Here is a 22,368-nt window from a genome sequence, read left to right on the forward strand (position 1 = left end):
TAGCAATTCAAAAGGTTGGCACAGCTCTATGACCTCAAAACAACATTTAACAAGGAATTTGGTGAATTTTGCAGTTAAGATAAACATACGTATGTCTGTGTATTTTGCAAGAGAATGTAACAGAGTGGACACTTACACTTTGCAGGAGCACTCTCTGCTTCTCCACACAGGGATGCTTTTTACATTGCATACATCTCCCAGACAGTGTTTGGTGCTGAGACAGGATGGTGCTACCATCTGTTCCTTCGTATCAGCAGTCTGGTGGGAGAAGGGCACAGAGAGAAAAAATAAATGGGGTTACATGTTATAGGTCTTATTACTACATCTTCATTTAATATTTTTTGAAACTTTTAATATCTAGCTCATCTAGCTCAGATGGTAGGACAGTCCCATTCTTTTAATTGCATAATTGTACATACTCAGAGTATCTTTTTGGGAACTGAACAAAGTCATGACAGTTTTGCTCTCAGATTGCCAGCCACAGCAAATTTCTTCTTCTCCAATCTCTATATATTTTTTTTATTTTAGCTTTTACAACTTCTTTACAAGACTAACTCTCCTTTTTTTTTTATTAAAAAAAAAAAAGCCTTCTGAATATTTGACAAATGGAAGAACCTAACCTGCAATACCAGCTATGTCAAGAATGTGCATGCTCCCTGTTAAGATAGTTAGCTAACTTAAGTAAGGTTAAATGAGGTTAAATGTTGATATTTTCATTAGTTCACTTGTCATTAAGTTTTGGGGATAGGATTGTGTGGGTTTTTAAAAAAATACTTATCACAAATAATGTGTGTTGTGTTGTTTTTTGTTGTTCTTTTTTCTTTTTTTTTTTTTAAGGAGCTGATTTGTGCTAAGATTTTTTTTTTTTTCTCTTAGCAAAACATGTGTTATCACTCAAATCCTGTCAGAGGAATTCAAGGTGTCTTAAGCAGTTTAGCTAACAGCCTCCAAGAGTGTCACAGTAGTACTGCCATATGTCCCAGTCTGAAGCAACTGTCTCCTCTGCTCCTCCTTCAGCAGACCCCATGCTGCTCACTCCTGTCCCCACTAACCATGAGAGGAGCAAAAAAAAGCACTGTGTCATGTGGTAAGTGAGCAAAGAAAGAGCTGCCCTTGTGAAAATACTGCTAAAGACCAACTGATTCAGCAGTGCCTATCCTCTGCTGGGTGTCACTAGGAGTTACTGTTTTCCTGTATAATGTTATTTGGATGCTAAACATGGGGTGGGAAAATCAATATCTTAACAGGCCTCTTCCTTTTTCAACAGCTTTAACCGCAGAAAATGAAATTCTTCATTTAACCAATAGGTCTGATATTATCCACATTCCTGGAAGTATGCTAGTGCATGAAAAGTCATTGTGCAGCCGTGATCTCAGTAGCTATTGTGACACGTGCAGCTGCACCTCCAGCAACATTCACACTGTCTTGTCCTGCCCCAGCCACTGGGGCTTCTCCTCTCTTGTAGCTGCATTGTTCACACTCATCTCCCACTTCTTGTTTGCACTGCTATGTTCAGATACTTCTCTGGGGCTGCACGGGCCCTCCAGCAGAAAGCTGCACTGCAGTGGTGTGCCCACGTGTACGTACATCCACAGAGATGTGCACACGTGTGTGAGAGGTTGGGCAGCACAGGGCCATGAGGCAGGAGGCCTGAGCACAGGCTAGCATTGGGTTGGAGAGGTGAGGCATCACCTACTATGCAGATAGCATCTCATTCTGAGAGTTGGTGCTTGGTTGTACCAGCAAACGGAGAAACAAATTACAACAGAGTCAGAAAGCAAGGTGACAGGGAACCGCAGATGCACTTGAATTGACCATAGTTACACCTTTAGCATGAAGTCTAAGAAGTGCCAACCAAGATGAAAACACCAATGCTCCGTATGTTAAAAAGCTTGGGCTTTGCTGTAGCCCCCAAATCCTTCCCTCCCCACATACCTGTACATATTAATAATCATCATCATAAAAAATAAACCCTCAAGATCAAATATTCAGTGCTATCTTACAAGGGACAAAAAAGGCAGGCTTAAGAAACCAAATCCTTGTAATAAATAATATATTGTGAGTTAAGGAGATGAACTGACGAAGTGTTGCACCTCTAATCTCTTTCCTGCAACAGCGAGAACAGCTGAATCACTCGCACAACATTTTTCTTTAGGCATGTTCAGGGATTGCTCCTACACTCCACTTTCTCTAAGAATATCTATTTCTCTAATTTACCAGATTGACTAAGCTACACATCAGCAGTGTTGTCAGTTCTAACCTGTAATTTTGTCTTGTAAAAATGTAATTTCTGAGCATTTTATCACTAGAATGCAATCGACTATTTCAGGGCAGGTTTAACTTAGGGATGAGAGAATCAAGCTGCTTAACTGGTGCAAAGTGAGCTCACTTTTTGGGGCTCAGAAGTGAAGCTCTTCCTCACGGATCTCCCAGGTTCAGTGCTGGGCTGTAGTGAGTGCAACTGTACAGCCTGAGGATGGCTCTAGCATTGGCCTAACGCAACTGCTACACATGGCTGCACTGGGGACTCACCGCAGCGCTGCAGAGCAGCAAGGGCCCTCGCTCAGGATTCAGAGTTATTCATTTCAAACTGAAAAGGCACCTGTCCATCTGAACTGTGATTTTAAATAACACCCTCTACAAGAAAAAAACAACTCAACAGCATGGCAGAGATGCCATGTGCATAAGGACAACTGTTTCTTTAGCATTTTAAGCGATAACATTGATGCCAGCACGTTATTCCTCACTGTCCTCTCCTAGCACTGCAGGGCAGATACCTAGTGAGTGCTGTGCACCGAGTACAGGAAGCACAATAACAGAGACCTCCCTCCCTACATCACTTCTGAGCTTCTCCTCCAAGGACAGTCCGTTCAGTTCTTCTCTTAGCTCTGCCACCAGGGGAAAAAGGGTCCCCATAGCACCCAGCCCTTGTGTGGAGGTGTGTCAACTTTTATGACAAAGCACACGCTTTCCGAGCAAGAAACTGCTGAAAGAAGGAATGCTTCTAGTGTAATACACCACATGGGAATTTTATAATGAAAAGTCAGACAGCAATATAGAACAAAAGACTGCATGACATGATGCTTATTTTTAGAATGAATGACAGTTTGGCATTTTGGTATAAGCAGTGTAAACGGAATAAATCCCCTATTTTGCTTTTAACAACTCAGAAGCCAGCCAGATTTTTTTTTTTTTTTTTTTTTAAATGCAATTAATTTGAGCATGGCCTTACGCTGCTTTGAGGCCTGCATAAGCCTGGTATACATGTGATTGCATTAAGATCCCGTTAACTTGACAGGTCAAGAAGAAAATGATGAGAATGTAACTTGCTCATATTTGAAATAAGCTAGAAACTATTTCAGGGACAAACTGTACCTAGCCATCTTTCCCAGTTTGTTTTCTCAGTCCCACAAAGTATTTTAACCTTAAAGAAAAAAAAAAAAAAGTAAAAAAAAAAACTAGACAGGTACAAACTGATAATGGGGCAACAACAGAAAGTGTTTTGCTAGCAGTAAAGCAGCAAATTTCAAATTCTAAAACAATTACTTCTATGTCAGTTATTTCAGTATTACAGAGATTTCTGAGTGTTGCAAGGAACATCAGAAGCAAATATGCCGCAACTATGTCTAAAAGGAGCTGTTTCTGGTCATCAGCCCTAAGACCACACTGACAGCTAATAATCAGAATCTAAGTCAAACACACAAGTAGAAGATTTAGGAAAGTGTAAAAATAGCATTAAAGGATTATGAAAAAATAGGAAAAAACAGAGCCAGTTGCCGACATAAGTAATTGTTTGGAAAGCTTGACTTCTTTTCAAGAGCACTAGAGAGAATACCAAAAAGAGTGTTTAGAAGGGGGAACGTAGTTATTTTGCACAGTGCTTGCTTGTAGGACAGTAGTTTTGTACCTAAAATCAACTCACCTACCAAATCAGCCCCAGTGATGCAACCTCACTGAAGGTAGCCTCACCAGGACATGAACTCAAACACTGCCAGAGGCAGCAGGAAACCTCAGTAAGTACATATTCTATATCTTTGACTGTGGATCCTGGCTTTCTACCCTTTATCTTTGTGTGTAATCACCCTTTGCATAGGAAATGCAAAGAGAAAGGAAATTACTGGGTTGCACGTGGCAGTTTTGCGTTCTGCCCTCTTCAGCCAGGATACACTTTTTTTCCTTGAATTCATACTTTTTTTTTTTTCCTATACCACATCATACGCTCCTGTTTACAATTTCTCACTGCTGCTCCACCTTCCTTCCTCACAGGAGTCCTTGTACCTTCCTTCCAGCTCCTTACAGTTACCCTTCTTTCCCATCTCTCGGTTGGTTTGTTCTCTCACCAGAATGACAGCGAGTACCAAAGCTATGGTGGGCTTCCTCCAAACCTGCAGCAAACTGGAAGAAAACCCAAAACCTGAGGTATTTCTGCAAATCTACCCAAGCAACACTCTTGCTGCTAGCAAAGGCAAGAACTGCAGTTAGATTGACCCATGCATAAAAAAGGCAGTGGAGGAAAGGGGGAAAACTCAATTTTTAAAACCCACCTATTTGAGAAATAATTGCTGTAATTTTGCCTCTCTAGAACCTTTTCACTAGGCACGCTTACTAAGGAGGGTAGATTTCTGTTTCATAAAACTGTAATAATTCACACTGTTCTGGAACTAGTTCCATTGATTTGTATTTCCTATTTACCATTTCTTAAATTCTAGGAAGAGACTTAAAGCCTGAAAAAAAAAAAATACCAAAGAAAGAGAAACAGACAGATAGACAAGAAAGATCAAACCATATACTACTGGGGGAAAAAAAAAATAAGACAAAGATTTTCACTTTGTCTGGCACAGTGTTTTCATGTTTTTTAAATTGTTCTGTATTTTCACAGCTTCAGACGATATTTCTGAAATACGGAATTTGCATTTTCTAGGTGGGGAATGCTGCCAAAGCTGTTAATCCCAGGCAGATGTAAAGTTGCACCACTACATTGCGATGTGGCTCCTTAAGATCAACTAAAAGGATAAAAAACAATAACAACAACAACAAAAAAACCAACCGCAAACACAAATATTCACCAACCCATATGGTCAATAATTGCTGTTTAATAGTCCTCCTATTACAAACCTAAAAAGCAGCAGCCAGAATTACCAGTAGAGTATTAATAAACAGGAATGAGTTAATAGTGCATAAAGACCTTCTAGTGGAACAGTGGGGGAGTTGAATATTCTTTTCTTAAGTCAGCTGTAAGTAATTACTACATGGTGTGCTTCTGACTATTACCATAACAGAGCAATTGGACGTGAAGAATGGATAATAGTATGGACATGGAGGTATTTTTAGAATATCAGCAGTGTGGCAGGTAAAAGCCCTGCTCAGGCACAAACCTTTAAGTAAGTTGAAATAAGTTTTCCTAATGACACCCAGGCTGAGCAGAATTTTGAAAAGATCAATCTAATAAATTATTGAATGTAACTTTATAAAGACAAGCCTATGATATGTAAATAAGGGGAACGGCAAAAAAAATCCCATGCAGACATTAAGCGAGCAGCCAGCATTACGGTAACGACATAATCACAGGTTTCTCCCCGTTCCTTTTAGAGCAGTGCCTTCATCTGTTTGAATGTGGACTGTGCTTCACTCGCCTCCATCGGCTGCCAGGTGAAAACTCAGATATTCTGGTAGGAACTGGAGCTGCGATTGCGGGAGTTGTGGTTTTTTGTACAGTCGAGTTAGTCATCCTCCGTGATTTAATGATGCATATCACTTATTTTAAAATCTTGTTACAGGAGCATTCCCTGAGACGCAGCTCCACGTTCAAAGGACTGTCCGTTATGTTCTGCAGCAGGGCTTTTCATGTACAACTACGGGCTGAGATATTGTCTATCGACACAACATATGCTCTCAGATAAAAACAGCTTGAGATTTTTGATTCAGAGAGTAGTAATTTTGTAAATGCACAGAAATATAATTTACAGAATATTTTGAAATTTTCAGGCTATAGGTCTTTCTCCCGCTATGTTGCTACACAGGGCAGATGTTGATTTTTCAATTTGCAGGTTTGTTAAGCATTATGGAATGTTTTGGTTCTCAATCAAGAATATTCTTCCCAAGTGGTTCCCAAGTCCTGTGCCTGAAAATAAATGCACGTCCTTTTTGTTTCTTAGCAGCACGTGTTCTGCATTCAATAGAAGCATAAAACAGACAAATGCAATGCCATTTATTGGACTGATATATACATTTTAAGCCGCAGGATCTTGGATTGCAATGTATTTACAGGTTCTTTATATTCTACAAAAGCAGTTTACATAAGGGACAATTGCAATTGCAGTGTGTCATACTGACACTTTATATTCGGAAAATTGGAATAAACCGTGCTCCACACTGACCTCAGTATTGTGTCCATCCATTGCTGAACAACTTCAGCTTCCAATAACCTTACAAAGCAACAATCCCTGCATAGATAACTTTCACGATGAACAGCAAAGCAGGTAGAAGTGTGTGTACACATCCCCTCTTCCTCAGTTTCTTTGTTTCTCCCTCACTCGCATACCAACAGAGCAGAGGAAATACTTTTGGCTCCTCTAAAGAAAACAAGGGCTGTAGTGCAGGCTTCCTCACAGTATTTGCTAACTTTAACAGCTGTTTATGACAAATCTGCTGTAATATTGTTGCTACTAGTCTTAGATTTTCACGTAACAATCAGATACTGCCATGGAAACTGCATTGTGCCAGATCCATCTCTGCATAAAGTTGCTGACTTCAGGGCATTCTATCAGGATGGGTTTGGCCCTCTGCAGTCTTCTGCCCCATTAAGTTTGAAGATTATGTGTTGTTCTCAGTTCTTCCACTGTTACCATAATGGGGAGCTGATGTTATAATGTGGGTCAAACAAACAGCTAATTGTTCCTGGGGAAGGCTTAAGCAAAACCAGAATGAGGACGTTAATAATAGTACTTGGTGCTATTATAATAGCTTCTAGCAGAGGATTTCAAATCACTTTGCAAGCTTTATAGCAGTCTTGCACATTGCTAAGTATATTTGATACTCCCATTTGAAAGTGAGACCATCTTCTGAAGACCATGCTCATACATTCAGGCAGTGGAACAGTGAAAGTTTAAACAATCAAGAAAACAATGCATGACAAAAGGCAAGCTTTAGAAAGTCCTTCTAAATGAGCCAACTTGGGATCAAAGGAAAAGTTTCTGAGGATATTTTTAAACAAACAGGGTAAATGAAAAGAAAACAAGTAGGCTACGCTGAAGGAATAAAAATTGCATGTGGACAGGATTTTGTTGTTGTTTGCTTGTTTTCCAAAATTAAAAATTATACTTGTTGCTCTCTCTTATTTTTGTGTGCTACTGCACATTCAGCAACTCTTTTGCTAAAGGATGGCACAGGGAAACCCGCGTGTTTGTTTAGAGCTCTAGTCTGGGATGCAATACAGCACCCTGAGCTGCAGGAACAGCCTTCCTAAATGGACAAGATGCTGAAATGTCTAGGAAGGGTCTAGGATAATTCTGCTGCTGTGGACACACATTCATTAGAACATTAAACAAAGATACCCTAGGCTATATCCTGTACGGAAAAATCCTAAACAGGCAAGGCAGAGGGAGAGTGAGAAGGGAAACACACAGAAAAAGTGAAGCAGTGACACAGAATTTGCCAGACTGCCAGTATCAAGTTCACCTAAACTGAATCATAAACTGACAAAAACTCTCCTCCAGAAATAAAGAAAGAGAATGCAGGAGAGCCCAGAGGTTGCACAGGCTGTTTGGGGTTTTGGTAAATTGGCTTTGTTATTCCCCGAGTTCCTATGCTGCATTCTTCTCCTAAAAGGTCCAAGAAAACACAGTGAGCAAAAAGCTGACAAAGGTGCTACCACTTGTCTGGGATATCGGAAGCATTTGTAGATATTATGATTCCTTTGTCCAAATTCTCCGCCCTGGAGAAATTGCTTTGGACTTCTCACTCAAGCTGTTACTCGTGATGTACACTGTCCTTCAGAGTGCCTGGAATTGGCACTGCATTGTGAATTTTTTGACAAGAAAATAATGGATTACTTAAAAATAATTTTTCATGAATTCTGTGTATACCTCAAGGTTTTCCAGTGTGGCATGTTGGTCTCATATCTCCTGGCTAAAAATAAAATCAGTAATTATTTGTAGAAGTTTCTGGGTTCATAAAACAGTCCCATCATACACTTCTACCAGAAGAATCCCCAAGTTATCTGAGACCGAGGCACAATGTCTAGCATGGCATCAGTCTCTCCCATCCCCATAGTATTCCCTGGATATTTACTGAGGAAGTATTGAGTGTATTCAAACCTCCTTCAGTGAAGGGCTCGGTGCTAAGGTGTTTAAAGTCCATGATTATGCATCATTTCCTTAAAATGGCCTATTTTGGCTTTCATGCACTTGAATGAGACAGTAAAATGATTTTTTTCCGTTTTTTTTCTTTTTGAAAACCAGATCTGAATCACTTATGCACAGCTGCAATTGTTATTTGTATTATACTGACACCTCGGGATCTCAGGCAAAAGTGAGACTCTGCTCTTGGAGCATGCATGATGAGGCATCACCTTCTCGAAAGAGCTTTCGGTTAGTTAGACAAGAGAAATGGACACGGGAAGAACAAAAGGCACACATATCCCACGTCATACAGGGAGAGCACATTGTCCAAACACTGACCATTTATGGAGAATGTGACATTTTCAAAGGGTGATGAAGGAAGAGCATCAAAGATTGCAACGTTCTTAAATTTTATTTATCCACGTATGTTTCTGTCCAATACAAACCAAGGGCTGCAATGAATCACCTTGTGTCTCCACCCTCCACTTGTACAGATACAGTCAGTTAGGGCTTTTTTTTTTTTTTTTTTTTAATGTACTTATCAGTATGTTAGCAATTGAATCTTGTTAGAACTTCTTGGTGAAATTCTTGGGAAAAGGGAAAAGTGCTGGAAGATGTCATTTTTTTTGGTAGGGAACATCATACCACAGTAACCCACTGTAACTGAGTCTTTGTCCAAGATGGTGCCTTCAGATTTGTTTGCCCATGAACCTGCATCAAAGCTGCTCTGACCACGTAAATCTCAAATCATCTGGTTTTCATCCGTGTCTCAACTTTGCGAAGACAGTACCAGATTAGAAGATGATCCAGGCAATAGTGACGTACTAATGAAATTACAGTTTATAATATTTTGTGGTCTATGCCTCATAGTTTCAGCTACATTTTGAGTAAGGCCAGTAATAGACCTGGCCTGTCTGTATTAGAAGAGCAATCAGAAAGAGGGAAAACCATGAGACATTTTTGCAGCACTTCTGAACAAACTCAGAGAAGAAAAACATGTTCCTGGTCCTCACAGGTACCTAGGTTTATACAGCGAGGCTTCTGGCTCTCACTACCTCTGTCACACAAGGTCTTGTCTAATTTGTCTACTACCTACATCAGCTGTGTAAAGCAGGGAACACTCAAAGAACAGAAAATTTATGCAAGTCTGAACAGGATTGAGATAACAGGAGACATCGTGTACCCAGCTGTCTGCCTCACTCATCTCAGCCTTGCTGCAGGGATGATTGAAGTTTCAGAATTTGAACTTGTTTTTGATTAAGAGAAAACAGCACTTTTGGGGTAATTACAGTAGTGAACTGAATTATCCAGAGAATGGATAGCAAGAGGTGAACAAATCATAGAATCTCAGAATGGCCTGGTCGAAAAGGACCTTAAAGACCATGTAGTTTCAACCCCCCTGATGTGTGCAGGTCACCAGCCAGCAGATCAGGCTGCCCAGAGCCACATCCAGCCCGGCCTTGAATGCCTCCAGGGATGGGGCATCCACAGCCTCCTTGGGCAACCTGTTCCAGTGCCTCACCACCCTCTGGGGGAAAAACTTCCTCCTCATATCCAACCTAAATCTCCCCTGTCTTAATTGAAAACCATATGCCATTGTCCTACCACTGCCACAGTTCCCATTTGTCAATCCACTCTCCCATTGTGAAGAGTGTTTCCACATTTACCACTGCTTCTTGTTGTGCAGGAGTTCTTCATGCACCACAGTCATTCATGGCATACACTGCTCTGTTAAACACATGCTGTGGATCAGAACTGCTTCTTGCACTCCCGCCTTGCTATTGTCACTGCTTTCCAAACTCATTTACTCTTCTCCCACACAGGTCATCTCTCATAGCGGCGTATTCCCTTAGGATCCCATCTGATTAGCTAGAGGTTTCCTATTTGCCTCCAACAGGCCACTGGCTCAGAGATACCATCACTTCCCAGCCTGATCACACTTTTCCACATACCAGTTTGATGCATAATTGCATTTTTCTGTTAACGCTTTACAAGCACATCATTTTTCTTGGTTCCCAGACTGCAGAGGTTCTCAGTGCATTTACCACAGTACATGGAAGCAAAATTTTAAGATGACATTTCCTGTTGTGTCTAACTTTGTGGTAAGGTGTCTGATGACAGTACGGCAGTGTCCCGAGCCTTACAGATTGGGACAAATATCCTTGTTGCTAGCTCCCTTGAATCCACCATGGCTGTAGGTAGAGCATCGAAAGCATGGAAAAACAGCCAAGACTTCCAAAAGAAGAGAAGTGGACTGACTGACATTCTGAATGCCTTTTTTTTTTTTTTTTTTTTTTTTTTTTTTGGCTTTTATTAATAATATTGCTAAAATCCAGTCTGCTTCTATGGAAAGGTTCAGCCTCAACAACAGACTTTTCTGATGGAAAACACTTAATCACAGAAAGCATTCAATCAATTCCACTGATTTCCTGAAGAGAGCCAGGGACAACTCTATATGAATATCTCCAGAGGAAAAGGATTTTCTTAGCTGGAAAAAAGCAGGTGTTTGTTCTTCCTGGGAAGCATGAGCAGAGCAGCAGCTGATTAACAGTGAAAACAGTATCAAGAGAAATGTACGCTAAGTTTCTGCACAGACTAATTTCTATAGGTAAATATGTATAAATTCCTTACAGTAATAGAATATGCAGCAACATTCAACAGATTTCTCTCTGTAATGGTGTAAGCAATCAAGAAATATATTAAGGAAAATAACAAGAGAGAGATAATGAAAAATACCTTTCAGAATTTCCTCTTCTGAGTACATGATGCTGCTGTAGCAGTAGTCTATTTTCATCCCAATTTCTTAGACTAGTAGATACCAACAAATTCCTCCCTGCTCGACTTCAGTAGCCCCACATCAATTTGCATCTTCTGAGGAGCGTCCTGATCAGGTTAACAGGAGGAAAGAGAGCAGTACTGAGTGTTTAAGTGAACTGCTTCTAGGAAATGTTTTAGTAATTTTCAGTGTGCAGCCTTTCAAGTTTCTTGAAAGAAGGGCTATGCAGTGAGGAAACAAAATGTTCAATACCCAAATGCTGCCCTGCCCCAACTCCAAATGGGCGGCCAAAGAAGTTGAGAATTCAGAGGAATGGAGCCAAACAATCCTTCAGGCTAGAACTGACCATACTGTGAAGAAGAAGACATTTTGGATGCAAGTTCAAGCTTTAGTCCACTTGCAGTGGAACAGTCAGGTGATAGCCTGTTTGCCACTGAGGTTTCTTACTCAACAGCAACAAATACCATACAGCAACTAAGCTCAGAAATTTAAACACTACATATAAAGAATAAGCTCTAGCTTTTTCAGCTGAACTGAAAAGCTACATAGTCTGTGTAAAAATACTATGTGAAGAGGACACCACACTGACGTGCACTATGTACTGATGCTTAAGTAGTAGTAGCAAATATTTTAACCGTTCTTTGCACCTCAGTATTTCAGTCTGAGTTTCTAATACTGACATTAAGCAGTTCCTAAATTAAAAGCTACTACTACATTATTTCCCCAAATAAAAACAAAATACAACAGTCTTTTAAAAGATGTAAGCATCAGCAAAAATGGTGCCTAAAGCTATTATTTTATGCTGGGCTTTGTTGTGACAGTTACCATGGCTAACCCATTAACATATTTGCTGTACAACTATGGTCATTCTATGGCCTTAATTAACTTTCAAGTGGAGAGTGCTGTGGCTTACCACTTATTAAATACCCACTACAATAAGTTACAGTTTTACCCTTCCAACCTCACTTAGCCAAGACACCTAGAAGAACCAGCCTTCTATCTGACTACAATTTTGTAATTACTTTTTACTGAAATTATGTTGAAACCGGACCCCCTGTGTAAATGTATTTTGCCTGGTTCATCTAAAATTGGCCACCTCTAATCTAGTCGATATTTGATTGAGTCGATATTTGATTGAGTAAATGGAAAATTAAGTTTCTCTATGAAAATACCTTGCTTTTTCCCCCCTTCGTTATTTATAATGTAGACATTTTTGTGTGTGTGTGTGGAAATTTGAAAGCGTGCCCCCTAGAGAACAGCAGAAGACAGACACGTCAAAAGGCTGCTTTGAAAGCTAATCTACTTCCAGTACAACACCCAAATAGTGTAGTTACACTAAGCAAAGCCAATTTCAGCAAGCGCTTTATTCATGAAGAAAGCAATGCGATTTGAGATTTAATGGAGTCAGAATTAGGTTTTGTGATTAGTTAGGCTCAGCTGTTAAGGTATAGTCATAATGGTATCATTATTTTCATACGTCACATGGTATGAGCATCGTCAAGAAGTGCGGTGCATTGTGTGTTTAAACTTGTATACTGCTAGCTAAAAGCAACTGAATCCACCTCCATCAGGCATTCTGCTGAGTATAAAATAGGACTTGAGTTAGAAAAAAAAACATTTCTACAAAGGAAACACGTGAAAAGGCCACAGGAGTGCACAACTGAAAAATATATAAAAATGCAAATTTCTCTAAACTTCATCTTTGGATGGACTGAAGCAGAAGGGAGAACTTCAACAAAGCTATAGAAAAAGATGACAGGTCTGAGTTTCAGAAATTTAAGACAGCAGTAGGATTAGACACTTTGGGTTGTCTTCGCATACATTTCTTATGGGAGTTAATTCCATTTGACATGCAAGACCAAAGCAAGATTACAGAGGCATAGCCCCATGGCGAGGTGTATGCTGTAGCTAAAAGCTGGGATTTGAATAATTGTGCAGGCTTACTCCAAGAATCAGGCGAGAACAGAATGAATGGATTATTACAAGGAACTTTGTACATTTTTAACTGTTGGACTTAATAAAATACCCTGTGTGTAAGACTGGTATTACGGTCCTCTGCACTCACTCCAGTTGAAGTTTGCAGTAGGATCTATCAAATATGAGAAAAAACAGAAGCTGTTAAAAAAGAATGTGTAATGAAGAATTGGGCAGGGCCATGCCCCACGCTAATTTCTGAGGGAAGCAAATTTGGAGAGCTTCAGTTCAACATATTCTGGCCCCTAAAAGTTAAATGGAACGCATTTCCTGTGCAAAAGAAGGCTGAAGGAACACAAGATATTGGTTCAGAAAAAAATGAAGGAATAAAAAAAAAAAAGGTGAATTTTTATTTCACTGTTTCAGCTTGTTAGCTAGGTCATTTATTACGGAGAAAGATTACTAATCCACACATCATTTTTTTTTTAAATTGACCTCTTCCCTTTGTGTCTGTGGAAGCACTTGTCTGTAAAAGGAGGTAATAGCTGACTGCTCCTTAGAGTCAGTGCTGCTTAATTAACTGTCTAGTGAGAATTATTGAAATACTTATATAATTCTTATTTAGCACTCATTAAAGTGAGAGATACAAATGCTGGACAATGAGAGGTTCAGGAAGGCTTTGAAAAGAGGGAGTTAGTACTCTAATAGCAAAGAATTATGAAAGCCTGCCCATTAACGGTAACAGAGCAGACCTTTCATTTTAAAAGTCACTGGCTCAGATCTGGACTTATTTGATATTTTTAAAAGCTCCTTCATCTAACCCCCAGCAATAGGCAATCTCTGACTGCTCCTGCCATTGCTAAGCAGACTGCGCAGTGCTATGCTGAGCAGGCCAATGAAACCCACGACACCCAGCACCACGCTCACCCTGCCAGCAGCCCCACACATTCAGAAAGCTCCTCAAGTCCCACCAAGATGGGCAGGGAGAGCCAGCTTCAGCTCCAAAACACTGTTGGCAAAGAAAGTGCACTTTCTCAATGCGGGACGTACTTCGCTTAAAGCGTGCCCACGAATGTTACTACACTGCATATAAAGAAAAACTCATTCTGATCATACTGCCCTAAAAATAATCTCTATTTCATTTCAGGGGGTGCCTTGGAAGTCTGACATAAAAGGTGATGAATATCCTGAATAACTTGGCAGCTTCCAAAAAGGAGATGAAGAGCCTGCTTGGTACTGAGCAGCAGTAAGATTCAGCATCACCTATAACTTACTCTGTGACATGGATTATGGTGGTAATAGACTGTCGGACAGAAAACGAGCTAAATTCATCAGGACTTTCTGCAAGAGTGAAAGAACATGCATGAGCATTTTGCATGCAGGACAAAAGTTCCTCAGTGATAGCTAACTAAAATAAATTAATTGGTCCAATTTCAGTGTGTTTCCTGTATCAGAAATAGGTTTACAAAGGCCATGCTCTTCACCAGTTTGTCCCCAGAAAATTTACCAACAGAGAACAGCTTTACCATCATCTGAGAGACTTGGAAGGTTCATTCATCCTCAGAGGATGTGCTCCCTTTCTCTCTCTAATAAGTATATTGTCAAAAGTTCTTCAATCTACAGGAATTCACTTAGAAATGAAGCTCAGATATCTTTTCTATTCATATAATGATTGATGAAACGCAAGGGAAAATAAATTGAATTATTTTAAATCTCCCAGGGAAACATAATTAAGCTGCAAAGCATTCCCTTGAAATCTTTGTATCATTCTGGCTGTGTCTCCTACTACATGATCAATAATAATATTAATTAAAGAAAATTATTTTGAAGGACTGGCATGAACTTTCAACTCTTACTGTATTTTACACTGTTGAAAGCTAAGAATATTTTTGGCTATGATATCTGTGAGATTCTTTCAAAGTTTCTGAAGATTTCTCATATGGTGCCTGGGATTTATACTTTTCTTCTTTTTTTAATAGCTACAGCTCTTCTTAATTCTAAAATTTGTATATAGTTCATTAAAGGAGCCACACAGATAACATAAATGTTACAGTCTTATCCTAAATAGAGAAGCTGGCTAGTTGCGTGGATGATGCTGGTTTCAATTTCTCCTTAACTGGAATTACAGGCATCAAATGTTTGCACAGCAGCCATGCTAAGTGATTAGCTGCAACATGTGCTTCCATCTCGAGCTCAAAACATGGCATATAATTCCAGTTCTCCGAGGAGAAGTTTAAGGAAGACATGCAAAAGTCCTAGGTTAAAAATCACACCAGACATGACTCGATAAGGTTTGGGATCAGAAGATAGGAGAAAGTACAGAGACTAGTTTTGACTAAAAAGGAAATCAGTCATCAGTCTTATGAAGGAATTTTGCCTGAAATGGAATTTGTGAAAAAAGATGCCAGGGAAAAAATTTGGTTTCTGTGTAATAATTTACCAATGCAATGTAAGTAAATAGGAGACAACTGGGTGGGTTTTCTACCTACAGATAAGTATAAAGCAATTTTTTTTGTGTATATATGCATTTAAATATTTACTCACAAATATATATATGTAAAAGACTACAAATACATTACAGCTTTAAATACATAGTATGTTTATGGAGATTTGAGATGTAAAGGGAAAGGGAACTGGGGAAAGGGGACAAGGGGAAGGGAGTCCCTTATCTTGGTGATGAAAAATAATTCACGTGAAATGGTGATGATGACATAAAAAGCATGGCAGTTCCAAGCAAGTCTAAAAGGCAATGCCAGGCATCATCCCTAAAGAGTGACCAAGACTTTCATCAAATGTCATAAGCTTTGTGCTGAGGATTTTTTCAAACACAACTCTCACTGGGCAAACAGCTTCCATTTTCATGAATGCATGTCATAAACTCACATATATGAAAGGGAGACAGACTTCTCAAATAAGAAAGTATTTGTTATGAAGAATACAGAAAGTTTCAGAAGAAAGTAGACATCGAATTTGGATCACTAAATATTATTAAAGAAGCCATAAATAGAGCAAGAGTAATTAGCAGACCACCTTGATATTTCTGAAACAGGAAAGTAGTTCAGCAAAATGGCAGGATCCAAGATGTAAATAAATTGGATGTTTACTTGTTCTTTTAATAACATTAAGAAGGGAAATTTTAGACCCTGTGAAAGAAGGCCAATAATTTCTCCCCAAAGGTAGAGGAAAGATTCCCCAAATGAGCTTCATCCTAAAAAAGATCAGAGTAAAATATACGAAACAAGATGACATAATAGGCTGTTGCTTAAACTCAGCCACCGATGGTACCCTATTCTGAAAACTAGGCTGTGGGTAATTGAATGTAAGATGAAGCAAAAATATAGAAAAGGCCAAGCTGAAGCTGAAGAATAAAAATGCAGTGTGTGTAACAGTATTGAGAAGAGTACAGCTCTGTAGAACTGATTAATAAGAAGAGCAGTGAACAGTATAGAGTGGATTTGCAGAGATTAGAACGTTGCAGGCTTTGTCCAAAAGACTGTATAAAGTTCTTATTGGGTTTGAATTTAAATAGGGTAAAATTTATTTAACATCATTAATGTTTCCCTTTGACCTTTAAAAATGCCTTCCCCCAGCCTCAAAAAAGGACACTTTAAAACATGTTTGTGCTCCTCTACACATATCACGTTGCCTATGCATGTGTGCTTGTGTGTGTGCACACACGTCTGTTATATTTCTCTGCGCTACAGTAAGAGATCAAGCAAGTAATTACAAACTGCTTTAACCCTGGCAGTCAAATTCAGGAGAACATACACTTTGATAAATCCTTCAAGTCATGCTTCTGTGTTAACAAGTCCAAAAATTAGAAGTACAAGATTGCAGAGTAGGAACTTGGTAATTTTTTGTTTCAAAGCTCTCACCAACACTCCAGCAGAGCGGTACAGCACGTGGCAGCACCGCCTTGGAGAAGTTTAAATCAATAGTAAGAAATTTTTATGAGGAAATGAAACAAAAAATGGACTGGGCATTAATACTGAAGATAATATTGATAATATTTAAAATACAGAAAACTGCAGGCAGCAACAGAATACTGAAAGGAGATGGCAGCATAAGGAAAACATAGCATTCAGTGACAAGTTAATAACGGCAACTGTCATTACAGAGAGAATTAAATATTTAATGGACAGAATCTAGGGGAAAGACACCAGAATGCAGATTTAATTTTCTGGTTACAAAGCTGCTTTCAAAATGTCTTAGTGACAGAACTTGTAGACCTATGCTATTATGTTTTGGAGAATCTATACTCTTTCATCTTATGAGACTGGGAGTTATGCTCAGTCTGGAAATGCTTACAGTAGCCTCAGATGTGGGGGGGGGGGAGGGGAAAAACAAATAAACAAACGAAAAAACACAAAAGACACAAAAAACTCACCCTAGCTTTTTGTTTCATTGGTCTTTACTTCCATCAAGATGCAGTATTTGCCACAGACTTAAAACTAGAACCTAAAGGAGCAGAAGTCACAAGGACAAGGGTCTTCCTAAAGGCAAAGTACATCATATCCAGCAAAGAGAAGATATGAAAAAATTTAAGCATTTTTTAAAATTAAAATTCCAACAAATAAATATGCTTTCAAGAAAAGAAATTTATACATTCAGTCCCTAACCTCTTGCTATTTTGAAGAGGGCTTAGAAAGGATTCTTAAGATGCAGTCAAGGCAAGCCATATCTCTCTCATCTAACTTTCCCTCTGTAAATGGAGCAAATTAGAAACCCAACTCCCTACATATGCTCTGCAGGAGGGCAGGTATAGAACAGTGTGAATCATCTTGTGGAGTTGACCATTTGTCCTCACAGACTATGCAAAAAGCCAAGAGGTTTGGTCTGGCATATGGCATATACCCCAGAGTAAAAGAGGTGAATCCCACTGTACAACTCATCCTACAAGCTGGAGACCTCAGACTTCAGCCAGCTTTATCTTGTGAGGATACCTCTGTGAATTCTCCTCTGGAGTTTGAGTGAATTTCAGAATTTGGTAAAATATGTGTGATCTGTGGAACAAGTGAAAAGACAAACGACTAATTTTAGATGTCGCATTTCCTGCTTCCATGCATGCTCACCAGTGGTTTCCTATATACAGAGTTGACTGAAGGGAGGGGTGGGATTGAATAACAAATTGATGTGATACAATCACATCATTCACAATCACATAATGGACTATATCCCAATTTTCAAAAGGCATAAAGTATCCTCATTAATACGATAAGTGCAGCAGTCAAATCAGTACTACGATTTTATCAGGGTTTTTGACTGTACATGAATTAGAATATAAAATGCATACAGAATATTTAATAGAAAGGCTTTAACATTCTGTGAATGTATTTCTTACTGTCATTTACATCGCATTAAAGTGAAATTCCACATAAAAGCATAAAGAGAATACTCTATGTCTTAAATTATAGTTTTTCATTGTTGTCATGTCCACATACTGGAAATCTTATTCACAGGCTGTAATACCATCTTAAGTCTGAAAGGGGTAAGGTGTTTCTCTGTTTGTTTGGTATGGCTGTCAAGCGGAGCTGTCGCACAACAAGGTCAGATGGTCAGGATGAAGCCCATGGAGATTTGTTGGGGATGTGATTGCATTCAGTACCTGTTCTACAACAGCTCCCATTCTCAACAGAGTGCTAATTTTTAACAGGTTTGGAGAGATGTTTCCTACTTTCAGCTCCTCTCATTTTTCCACCTTGCTTTCAGAACATGGCTTTAAAATGAAGTTTGCCAACAAGTATTTGACTTCAGTTCCAAGGGGATGCCTTTAGTCTTTAAGAAGTAAGTATACAAAATTTCTGCATGCACGTGCCTCATATTAAATTTTGCCATAAAAACTAGCTGTTTTTACAGACTAACCTATTTTCACAGATGCGGTAGATTCATGCTTCGGATTTGATGACTGATCTAGAAGAACAAGAGCCTGTAAACTCATATTTCTTCTGTGCTCATCAAACCCCCTAGCATGGGCTGTGTGATGTTTCTGACCATTATAAGTGGACAAATTCTTCTGTTCTTTTTCCCCAGTGTGTCTGGAACATAAGAGAATGTAACAATACTGTACACTGTCTGTGGAACAACACGTGCTTCTTCTGGGTGCAGCTTTTCAAACAGATGCAGGTCAGTTCCTTCAAGGGGAACAGCAAGTACAAGTGCTGCCTTAGATGTCCAACATGCAAGAAACCCAGAAGCTCTTACTGCTTCCCTGACATACAGACCTGGGGTTCTTCCCCTGATAAAACCAGTTGGCTTCTGTAGTGTCTACATATCTTTATTGAAAGGAACAATTTGTATTGCACAACCTTGTACCCACAGCAAAAATACATGATCACCACCAGCTCTATCCACTCTGCTGCCTTGGAGTGCAGACAGCAGCTGTGTCAGCGATCCTCTACAAACTAAGCTCATCTGCACTCACTGGTTTTCTATAACATCTACATTCTTTTCATTTTATTTTTTTTTTCTTTTTCTTTTTTTTTTTTTTTGTTTGTTTGGTTAGTTGGTTGGTTAGTTTGGGGGCTCAGTGGTTTTTTGTTTATGAGTTTGGTTGTAATTTTGTGATGCTGACCAAGGCATGCTGGGAGGACTACAAAGAAGTTGTCTGAGAAGCTGGGGATCAGCTTAGGAAAGCTAACATTGGGATCGAGTGCACCCTCAGCAAGTTTGCAGATGACACCAGGCTAAGTGGTGCAGTTGTGCTAGAGGGAAAGATGGTACCCAGAGGGATCTGGACAGGCTGAAGAAGTGGGCTCATGTCAACTCTGCTCCTCTATTCTGCTCTTGTAAGACCCCACCTGGAGCCTTCCAGTTCTGGAGCCCCCAACACAAGAAGGACATCGAATTGTTGGAGCACAGAGGAGGGTCACAAAGATGATCAGAGGGTTGGAGCACCTCATCTATGAGGACAGGCTAAGAGAGGTAGGGCTCTTCAGCCTTAGGAAGAGAAGGGTCCAAGGAGACCTTATAGCGACCTTCCAGTACTTGAAGGGGCCTACAGGAAAGCAGGGGATTGACTTTTTGTAAGGGCTGGTAGTGAGAGGATGAGGTGAAACGGATTAAACTGGAAGAGCATAGACTTAGACTAGATGTCAGGAAGAAATTCTTTACTGTGAGGGTGTTGAGACACTGAAAAGGATGCCCAGTGAGGTTGTGGATGCCCTCTCCCTGGAAGCATTCAAGACCAGGCTGGATGGGGCTGTGAGCAATCTGTTCTAGAGGAAGGTGTCCCTGCCTATAGCAGGGGGATTGGAACTAGATGATCTTAAAGGTCCCTTCCAACTCAAACTATTCTACCATTCTACAATTCTAAGGAATCATCTTTGTTGGAAACAAATGTAGGATTCTAGGGTGTACCAAATAACTGCTGGACTTTAAATTGTGAGAGATTATATGACCTTCTTTCTCATTCCTTTTTTTTTTTTTTTTTTTTTTTTTAATATTGGATCCTAATCCTTTGCCCACCTTTAACTCATTAAATTCCCATTGGATCTACCAGCTTCTGCAAGGACTTTTTTTCAGCAGATGATTCCATGAGTCTGTGATTCATATGCAGCACCCATATGTAAGGGATAAGATATGTAGCATCCAAGCACCGAGAAAGAAAGAACAGGAAGTTATACTGCATCTATAGAAGCAGCTACAGCTTTAACTGCTTCCTTTGCCTGTGAATTTACCGATACTTTCAGATCAGAGAGCAGTAAATAGCAGCACTGCTATACTCAGGTACTAGTAACCACTTATGCACATGGGAGCAGGAACGTCACTGTTTGAAAAGAACACACAGACTGTTGTGTATGATCAGTGCTGTTTTTAGTACTGCATATATCACAAAAAGACCAAGGACTTTTATATAGTCAATGAGAAATACAGAACTAGTAGGAAGTGATACCTCCTATAACTGTCTTTTTGCAGAGCAAACAATCTGCTGCTTGATTGTAGAAAATGAGATAGAGTTAGAGAAGTGAGAATAGTACTTCTGACTGAATCTGCCAGGAGCAGATTACGAAGAAAGAAAACTCCCCCCTTCACTTCATCTTATTTTCAGTATACTCAATGTCATATATCCAAGTCCCTGCAAGTCTGCAGGTGAATTATTTGTCATCTCAATTCCTATGCTTTGTGCCATAATAATGAAGTTTTCATTAGAATGGAGCCAATGTCCACCTAGCACACGTGTCCTGATATTAGGGGTGAGGACTTTAAAGAACATACTGTCGGTAAGTAACTGCAAAGGTAAGTAAATATTGTCCCTCACAGGCTTCTTGTTCTGCTTGAACAGCCAAGCAGAATGGTAGGTCACAGGTCTGCAAGAAAGGACCACTTTGAAGTATTGTGCTGGGAAGCATGCGTGCCAAAGGAGATGGTTGTGCACTAATGCTTGTGCAGGATGACCTGCTACGTTTGGAACACAGCTAGTATCTGAGTATTAACCATGTGTACCTCAAAGAGCACAGCAGAGTGACGGGGGACACAAGCACCCCATGCACAGCAAAAGGCATGGAGGCACATGCCCTGATGTGTCCTACAGCAGCTTGAGGTGAGCCTCAGCATTCCCTATGCAGGTTGTCCAAAGTCATGTGGAAAACACATTTCCTTTCTCCCCACTTGCTTTTTTCAGACCTCTACTTTCTGTTCTTACTTCTTCTACTTTCTGTTCCAGACTTCACTGAATGAGAAAAGAGAGTAATTTGGGGCAGACATTTTCAAAGAGATTTCTAAAAGGTTTTCCTGTCAAGCTTCTAGTTAAAGGCAAGCAGTTCCACGGCTGACTTGCACAATTAAAATAATAGTCCTGATTAAAGCCTTGTATTACCAGCATTTTGCAGCGAGTATTTTACCCAGATGGTTTTAATCTTGTTACATTCAGAAATTAAGAATATTCAAATTCTTGGATTGCTGTTAATCCAAGCAAAATCCAGAGTACTTCAGCAGGTGATTCTGCCACCTAATTAATTAACTAATGTTCATCCCACAGGGGCCATTTTTTTCCAGACCAGAAAGGAATCGGTTCCTTACAGTGGTGTTAAGTGGTGTGGTATCAGTTTGCAGCATCATCTTTGATGGGAGATAAGAAACAGAGGTCTGATCTATAATGGTATTCATAGATCATGGGGAGTATTTTCAATAAGCATTAAGACTGGCTCAGTGTGCTGGATTTCATGTTGACACTCTCAGTTTCAGCTACAAAGTCTCCTTTGCAGTTTCCCTTGAACACAGAAGTCAAACTGGTGTCCTGTTCTAAGGCTGCTGTAGTATCACAGTTGATGAAGAATACTGCCAGGCCAAGAGCACTGTGCTTCTCTCCCATCAAGCTTGAGAGAGAAGACAACCACAAGA

General features: G+C 39.7%; 1 protein-coding gene across 15 annotated transcripts in view; it reads right to left on the minus strand.

Annotated features, from left to right (window-relative positions):
• Positions 1-22,368, minus strand: part of LOC116216268 (uncharacterized) — a 359,292-nt gene that overhangs the window by 126,231 nt on the left and 210,693 nt on the right. For 14 of the 15 annotated variants that reach the window (XR_014881787.1, XR_014881790.1, XR_014881786.1 and 11 more), the window contains one exon: positions 137-258. Coding sequence is in view for 8 of the 15 variants with exons in the window: in XM_085218539.1 (XP_085074665.1) it covers positions 137-258 (122 nt within the window). In the remaining 7 variants the exon portion in view is untranslated. Of the gene's footprint in view, positions 1-136; positions 259-11,075; positions 11,223-22,368 lie in introns of all 15 variants that reach the window. The other variant, XM_085218545.1, reaches the window with a different exon arrangement.

Source organism: Meleagris gallopavo, chromosome 2 (genome assembly GCF_905368555.1).
Source record: "Meleagris gallopavo chromosome 2, MGAL_WU_HG_1.1, whole genome shotgun sequence".
NCBI classification, from domain to species: domain Eukaryota; kingdom Metazoa; phylum Chordata; class Aves; order Galliformes; family Phasianidae; genus Meleagris; species Meleagris gallopavo.